The 8,381-nt window shown below is 51.8% G+C and overlaps 1 protein-coding gene across 1 annotated transcript in view; it reads left to right on the top strand.

Annotated features, from left to right (window-relative positions):
* WNT7A (Wnt family member 7A) overlaps positions 1-8,381 on the top strand; it is a 62,606-nt gene that overhangs the window by 10,703 nt on the left and 43,522 nt on the right. The window contains exon 2 of the mRNA XM_006155414.3: positions 3,652-3,923. Coding sequence (XP_006155476.1) covers positions 3,652-3,923 — 272 coding nt within the window. The remainder of the gene's footprint in view (positions 1-3,651; positions 3,924-8,381) is intronic.

Below are 8,381 nucleotides of genomic sequence, written 5' to 3'. Positions count from 1 at the left end.
GAAAGAAAGAAGGGAAGGAATGAAGAAAGGAAGGAAGGAAGGAAGGAAGGAAGGAAGAAAGAAAGAAAGAAAGAAAGAAAGAAAGAAAGAAAGAAAGAAAGAGAAAGAAAAAGAAAGACACAGACATTGTTGAGAGAACCAGCCTGGCTAATTTGGCTTATAAGAGACAAAATGAGATGTTATTAGGGAAATTACCTAACAAGGGGGTCTTGCCCATGCAGCTGAGAGATGGCCCATTCTGGGAGCAGTGAATGCAGTTAGGGCCCAGGAGAGTACTGCAGAATGGTTGGGAACAGCATGTGACTTCCACTAGACTCCCACAGAGCCAATGGTGGTTCAAGTCCCAGACCCGGTGGCTTAAAAACTCATGCCAGGGGGACCAGCAGTTAGCATAATGGCTATGTCGCTGGACTCCCATGTAGTAGACCGCGGTTTGAGTCCCGGACCCGGTGGCTTAAAACTCACGCCTGGGCACATATGCGTGCATGCCCAAGATCCCCAGAGGAGAAAGGAGGAGAAGGGATTGTGGTGTGGCCATCCATCCTGGGGGTGATTTCTCGCTTTCTGTCTCTCTGTCTCTCTCTGTCTTTCTGGCGAGCGCAGGTGCCCTATAGCAAAAACCTCTCCAAAAAAAAAAACTCATGCCAGGCACATGTGCATGCATGCCCAGGATCCCAAGAGGAGAATGGAGGAGAAGGGATTGTGGTGTAACCACCCTCCTGGGAGGTGATTTCTCTCTTTTTGTCTCTCATTCTCTCTTCTGTGAGCGCACACACCCTATAGCAAAAAAAGAGAGAGAGAGGAAAAGTGAGAAATCATCCTTCAGGGGGATGGCCATGCCTTTCTCCTCCATTCTTCTCCAGCATAAGTGCATGCATGCACAAGTGCCCGATGTGATTTTCAAGCCACCAGATCCAGGACTAAAACCATCGTCTGCTATGTGGGAGTCCAGTGACATAACCACAATACCATCTGCTGGCCCCAACAAGTCTTTTTTTATAATATCCTTGAGGGTCTAATTTTGATGTTGGCTGTCATTCTTTTTTTTATTTTTTTAATTTTTGCTATAGGGTGCGTGCGCTCGCCAGAGAGAGACAGAGAGACAGAAAGCGAGAAATCATCTCCCAGGGGGAATGGCCACACCGCTATCCCTTCTCCTCCATTCTCCTCTTGGGATCTTGGGCACGCACGCACACGAACCTGGCATGAGTTTAAGCCACCGGGTCTGGGACACGAACCGCGGTCGACTACATGGGAGTTCAGTGACATAGCCATTACGCTAACTGCTGGTCCCTTGGCTGTCATTCTTAATGTGTGTTTGAGCCTCTGGAGTGTGAGTTGGTGCCCAGGGTGGGAGTGAGAGAGCTTTCTCTTTACACTTCCAGGGTCCCAGGCAATCACTGGCCTGGGATCAGTCTTCCCACTCACCTTGGAGCCCTTGTTTCATGCAGAGGGTAAGTTTGAGCCTTAAGTTTGTATGAAGGGAGGGATGTGGCGACCAGTTTCCAGGATATTCCAGGTTGTTCGCTTCATCCCTTACCCTTCCACCTCTTGCTCTGACTGGCCAATAACTTTGCTGGGTGAGCAGGTGACAGGGAGGGTGCAGAGTTTTCCTCCCTGCCCCTTTCCTTGGGGCTATCAAATGCTATCTCTTTTCCAATGTCCTGCCTCAGCAGGGCTCAAGGGTTGGTCTCCTGTCTTCTCGTAACCTTAATTCAAAAGCTTCCCTCTGCAACAAGAGGATGGCTGCCTTTGGCTCCTATCTACCCCGCAATGGTTCTGTCTTCAACACATGACCCTGAGGCTCCCTGGAGCCCTAGAGCCCTAGCGCAACCAAGCCTTGGTAGGTCTTGCCCAGCATTCCTTCATTTTGCATAATAAAAGCACTGAGTTTTATTGCCAGACCAGAAGCAGAGCCTGTAGGAGGCCAACCCTCTATGGCCGACCCTCCATTGAGCTCTGTTCCAGGCTGTCTGTAAGGCTCGTGTTCCACACAAATGTTCTCTATTACCAAGGACGTGATAACTTCAGAAAGCCAGGAACCCCATAGGTTCCCAAAGGTTGGGTGCAATTGTGGTAAGAGAGTTTCTAGTGTGAGAGTTGTTAATCCTTGCACTGGGCTAAGCATTTTGTACACTTCCTCTCCTCTGTCTCTCAACACCTCCTATCAAGGAGGCACCGGCAGTGTGCACATTTCCTAAGCCTGGAAAGCGAGGCTCTGAGAGGAGAAGCAACTTGCACAAGCCAGTCAGTAAATGATGGAGCTGGGGCTTGAGCGCAGGCAATCGGACTCCATCGGCACTGTGCTAATAGGCATGATGTGGGTGGGTTGGCATGATGCTGAAGTAAGGCCAGCACTGGAGAGCTGTCCAGTCCAGCAGGTGGACAGGGCTCTGCCTATAGGGTGGGAGAGCAGGGATGGGGCCAGGGCAGGTAGTTTGTGTCTCAGCAGCATGATGAAAGAGGCCACCAAGTGGATGAGAATGGAGTGGGGGACGGGGTCTACCTGGATATATCAGAGTGACCTGGAGCTTGAAGCAATTTAGAGATTGTCTCATCTATCTCCTCCTTCTCCACTTTTGCCATCTGTCTGTCTCAGCATCCTGAAACACTTTCTCCTACTTCCATTTTGCCCATGATGCTGGGTCAGCTCTGCCTCATCTGCCAGCCCCAGGCTCAGTGGCCTCTTCCCCCAGGATGCCTTCTCTAAACTCCATCTCTCCCCTGGATATTGGAGTGCTCATTCAGGGCTTATACTGCACGTGGGTTTCTCACAGATTGCCTGGTCATTCTCCACCTATAAAGTAGACTCCTCTTGAACTCATTTTGCAAGTGAAGAGACTGAGGCTCAGGGAGGCTAAGAGGCCAGGGGCCTGCACTGTATTTGCACTGGACTTGAGTGACTGCCCGCCCCAGACTCTGTCTCTTGCCCTCCAGCTGCTTATGACCCTTCCATCTCCACTGGAGATGCTCATAGTCTAGGGAGGGAGGTCAGTGAGTAGAAGGGGACAGATATCAGCAGGTGACACAGGAAGGTTATAATGGCAGCCATGAGAACAAGAACCATTGTGTTGGGCAGGTGGCAGGATCCAAGCATGAGGCCAAGAGCTTCACACACAGATCAACTTTGATTCTCAACTTTCCATGAGGAAGTTACTATGGCTATGTCCCCATTTTACAGCTGAGGAGCCTAAGGCACAAGCAGAGTGGTCATTGGCTGAAAGTCGCAGAGCTAGGGATTGATGTTCTGGGATTTAAGCTTACGTCTTTGAATCCCAGAGCCTGGCACAGTGCAGGTGTTCGAGAAATGCCACTTTCCGACAGCATGAGCATTATGCATTTGTGCAGGTTGTATGATCGTGTCAAGGGTGCTCGGGAGTAGGCAATGGGTCATGCCCCCCAGCCTTTCAGAACCTGGCCAACCAGCTCACATGCCCTTCTCCTCCAGTGCCCTAGTGGCACCCCAATGGCTTGGGTATTCTGTGTAACAGGGGCCTTCAGGCATTGTCAGCAGCCCAAAGAGGGAGCCATTTGGGAAGTCAAGAATGGGCATTCCATGGATCCTTGAGGAGCCATTTACCAGGCACCCTTCCTCCCAGGATGCCCTAGGACCTGGACCTGATTCCAGTCTTTCATCTCTCCTCCTCACAGGGAGTCGGGAAGCAGCCTTCACATATGCCATTATTGCTGCTGGCGTGGCCCATGCCATCACAGCTGCCTGCACCCAGGGCAACCTGAGCGACTGTGGCTGCGACAAGGAGAAGCAAGGCCAGTACCACCGGGACGAGGGCTGGAAGTGGGGTGGCTGCTCTGCCGACATCCGCTACGGCATCGGCTTCGCCAAGGTCTTTGTGGATGCCCGGGAGATCAAGCAGAATGCCCGGACTCTCATGAACTTACACAATAACGAGGCAGGCCGAAAGGTAGGCAGCCAGGGAGGGAGCCGGGCGGCTCTGGCTCTGGCAGAGGCGCTGCACGACAGCTTGTTCGTCATATCTGGTGCTGGGTGTCTGGTGATGAGCCGCAGGACTCTCCCTTTAGCCTCACTGTGTGCAACTCTGTCCTGGATTTGCCACCAGTCAGGGTTCGTGCATGGCATGAAGGGTGCCAATTACTATTGTGTTTCTGAAAACAAGTAAGATGTGATTCAGAAAGGTGGAAAGAGGGACAGAAGTGAACTCGTCGCACAAAATTCGCTGTGCAAAACTCTAACCAAAAGTAAGGGCTGAAGTAAGCTCAGGAGGGATCATCCATAGGGATCAGCTGCCAGAGCAGCTAACCTATCCTCAGTCACCTTAAGCAAGACCTGGAGCTCAAAACGAAGGTGACTATCCCATTTTTATTGCCTCTGATTCTCTGGATTCTGTGCTCAGAAGAAAGCTCAGAAGGAAGTCAAGGATATTCCAGGATATTTCTCATAGAAGGAGGGATATAAAGGGGGCTGGACATCCCCTCCTGTGAGGAGCTAGCTGTCCCAGAATAGGAGCAGATGGATCTGCAAGTCCACAATGCAGAGAAAGGGCCCAAGGAGTGTCGAGCACCACAGAGAGGCAGGTCCTGCCAGTGTGAGGTCCAGGTATTGCAAATGAGAAACCAACTGAGTTACCAATAAAGGAGTTAGCTACTCATGTGAGGAGGTATTCAAGCAGTGGCAGCTTGACTGGGCATCTCAGGGCAACCAAGTCAGTGTTGCCCAGCTCGGGCAGTGTCCTGAGGCTAGAATCAAGCTTTGGAAGTGTCTGTGAAGGATGAGGTGTTCAAAACCCACCGTAGTGCCACCAGGCCCAGGAAATATTAGGAGGGGGAAGGCTCTGGCATTCACATTCTGTAGAGAAGTATCTGTGAGCCAAGGTAAATGACAAGAGGGCTCCTCGGGCCTTCCTGAGCAGGGGACAGACCACTGCAGGGACAGGGCAGAGAAGGCACCACCAGGGACCATAAACAGACTTCCACAGAGACTGGCAACACCAGGATTGAGGCAAACTATGCACTCGGTGATGGGAACCAGAAGCACAGGACCTAGCCATGGGGTGCTCACTGGACTCCAGCCTGTTGTGCACCTATGGGAATGTGGATCTAGGGTGGCCAGACGTTCTGCTTTTAGCCTCAGCTTTTAATTTTTATTATTTATTTATTTATTTATTTTTTTTTTTTTGGAGGGGTTTTTGCTATAGGACGTGTGCGCTCACCAGACAGAGAGAGACAGACAGAGACACAGAAAGCGAGAAATCATCCCCCAGGAGAGATGGCCATGCCGCAATCCTTTCTCCTCTGTTCTCCTCTTGGGATCTTGGGCATGCACGCATATGCGCCTGGCATGAGTTTTAAGCCACGGGGTCTGGGACGCAAACCGCAGTCGGCTACATGGGAGTCCAGTGACATAGCCATTACACTAACTGCTGGTTCCCAGCCTCAGCTTTTTATGTGCAGTTACCTCATCTGTCAGTGTTGGAATGTAAAACAGGTAGTCATCAATAAGTCTTAAAAATTCATAAAGAACAAAAGGAAGATTCCTATAAGGGCTCAAATGCGTGGACTGAGCGTGGGCCGTGAGCTACCCATTGGGTTGCAGGGACAGATGATGAATCTGCTTCCGAGAGAGCTCGTCCTTCAGTAGGGCCAGCCAGCCTTTTAACTCAGAATGCCCTGCCTCACCTAATCCTCACAGCATCCCTTCCCCTATGAGGCTGTCATTATTATCCCTGTTTTGCAAGTGTAGAAATTGACCTAGGCTAGATAGTGCACTGAAGGTCTTGAAGGGACTGGGAAGCAAAGGCAGAATTGGAACCCAGCACGTCTGGCCCCAGAGTTTGCATTCTCACAGCCACGTAGGGGCTGTGGGGTATGGTCAGACTGTGGAGAGGCCATCAGACTGCCCAGCATTCAAACTGGGCTCTGCTGTTGATGTCACAGAGATGGCAGGGCATCGTTAAGGCTGGGTGAGGAGGGAAGGAGACCAGGCAGCAAAGCACTCACCCAGACTCTGGGGCACACGTAATATTCAGCAAAGAGTGGCGTGATTCCAGGCTCTGTAAATGCGCGTCCCACATCCTGCAAGGAGAAGTCTGCTCAGTCTGGCGCTGGGGGAACCTGGGAGCCTTGGAGTGGAGCAAAGCCAATAGGGGAGGCTGAGCGAACCTTCCTCCAGCTGCCTTTCCCTTTTTACTCCCTCGTTTCTCTCGGGGCCCCTGGCCACATCCTGTGTGTCAGAGCCTCCTAGGAGGCCAAGGTGAGTCACAGAGTGAGCTGCTTACCTGACCTGCCCCAAGATAAGGTTCCAGGGTTAAACTACAAGGTGCTGCCTATCTCCTGTGACTAGACACTTCCCTGCAGGGTTCTCCGATCTGACTTCCTCCCTGTCTCTGTGGTCAGATCACCCTGCAGGTCATAAGCAACAGGTCACAGGCTCCTTACTGCCCCTGAAGCTTTCACTCCCTGGAGCAGGTAGGAGGAAGAACATGGCTTCCCTCTCCCAACTCAGTTTCCTCATGTGTGGCTACCTGGTTGGGCCGCAGTGAAAATTCAAGGAGAGAATAACCGTGGCTGTGGGGAGTCAGGTTTAAGATAGATGGAGGTGGATAGGGGGACTCTTTTTTTTGGTGAGGTTTTTGCTATAGGGCACATGCACTCGCCAGACATACAGAGAGAGACAGAGAGGCAGAAAGCGAGAAATCACACCCCCCCCAGGGGGATGGCCACACCACAATCCCTTCTCTTCCATTCTCATCTTGGGATCTTGGGCATGCATGTACATGCGCCCAGCATGAGTTTAAGCCACCAGGTCTGGGACTCGAACCGCGGTCGACCACATGGGAGTCCAGCAACATAGCCATTATGCCAACTGCTGGTCCTAATAGGGGGACTCTTTATAAGCTGCAAAGAGCTACCAAATGTGAGACCCGTGATTTCTGTTTAGTCTTGTTGTCATGGGCCTGTGGGTGATGCAGACCCTGGGAGCTGCCAGAGACCATAAGACCAAGCTCAGTAGACTTCCTGGAGAAGGGGTGTCAGCCCAATTGATGAAGTTTGGCTAGACAGAGAAAAGAGGCAAAGAAAGCCCAGATCTGGTGGGTGGAAGGAGGGGGTAGTCCCTGAGGAAGAGCCATGGGACCCTGTCACAGGGCCAAGCTGGCAGGTCACCTGCCAGGCCATGGTGAGAGAGCCTTGTGTTCTGCCCTAGAACTGCCTGTGGTTACCTTCTCCTTACATGAAAGGGCTTTCAAAAGGTTATGGAAATGCGTATTATAAAGCAGTATGCATGGATTTCAAACATTTTTTTGTACCATAAGAACTTAAACCTTAATTTTACAGACTTTCTGAAGTCCCCTCATAGATCAAGTTTCAGCCATGACATCTCCTTCTTGAAGAAACTTTCATTTCTTTCCTCGACATTTCTTGGATGTTGTGTTTGGGGCAGGCTTTCTCCTCTTCTGTAAGCTCTCTGAGGTCAGAGACTCTGGCCTGTCAGTCATAGCTATACTCCAGGGCCTAGAACATAGTTGGCACTCTATAAATATGTATGGGGTAAATGGATTAGAACCTGTGGAGCCCCTCAGGGCTCTGGGGTATGGGGAAGGTAAAGGCAGAAGTCATAGAAACAACTCTTGGGAGAGAGTGAGGCCTTGATGGGGCCGAAATTGGGGCCTGGGTAGCGTACAGGCTGGGCTGACCTGATGCTTCTGAGCAAGGTCAGTTCTCTTAGCTGAGGGACACCCTGTGGGAGGGAGACTCCTCTGCTTGGGAGGATCCTCAGGGGCTCCTCAGGGGTGGCTTCCTGGAAAAACAGTTCAGGTAGGCACTGTGTACTTTCCTGAGCCAAGAGGTGGGATCAGAGACTCTCCATGTTCACCATGAGCAGTGAACAAGGAGGCCCAGTGAGCATCCCGACTGGCCCTTGAGCACTCGGGGCAGTGGTCACACAGTGCCACCAGAGCATGGCAGGAAGATGGCCTCCTACCCTGACCCCAGGTGACCAGATCCTCACTCCCTGCCATGGCCCAGACATGGATCCACTTGGGGAAGAGCAAAAATATGCTGCTATGACTTCCATCTCCCCTCTTGAAACCTCAGTTTTTCCTGTCCGTCAATTGGGAGTACAACCCTGGCCTTGTTCTGGACCGCCGGATCAGTGCCCCAGGATCCAGCAGTGTGCTACTTATTTAAAGGCATAGGGCGCCAACACAGACCCCCTCAGACTGGCTGTTGTGGGCCCCGTGCACAGCAGATGTGGGGACCTGGCAGAGGAGGGCCCAGCCTGCCGCCACTCCTGGCTGAGCGTCTTGGGAAGGATCACAGATGTGTTTATCACCAGCTCCCTCACTCCTGCTGTGAGGAGACAAGACTCAACCTGACTGCAGGCTCTGGGGCTTGTTGGCAGCTGG

Source organism: Tupaia chinensis, unplaced genomic scaffold, assembly GCF_000334495.1.
Source record: "Tupaia chinensis unplaced genomic scaffold, TupChi_1.0 Scaffold000451_2, whole genome shotgun sequence".
NCBI classification, from domain to species: Eukaryota; Metazoa; Chordata; class Mammalia; order Scandentia; family Tupaiidae; genus Tupaia; species Tupaia belangeri.
This window is presented reverse-complemented; position numbering and strand designations above follow the sequence as displayed.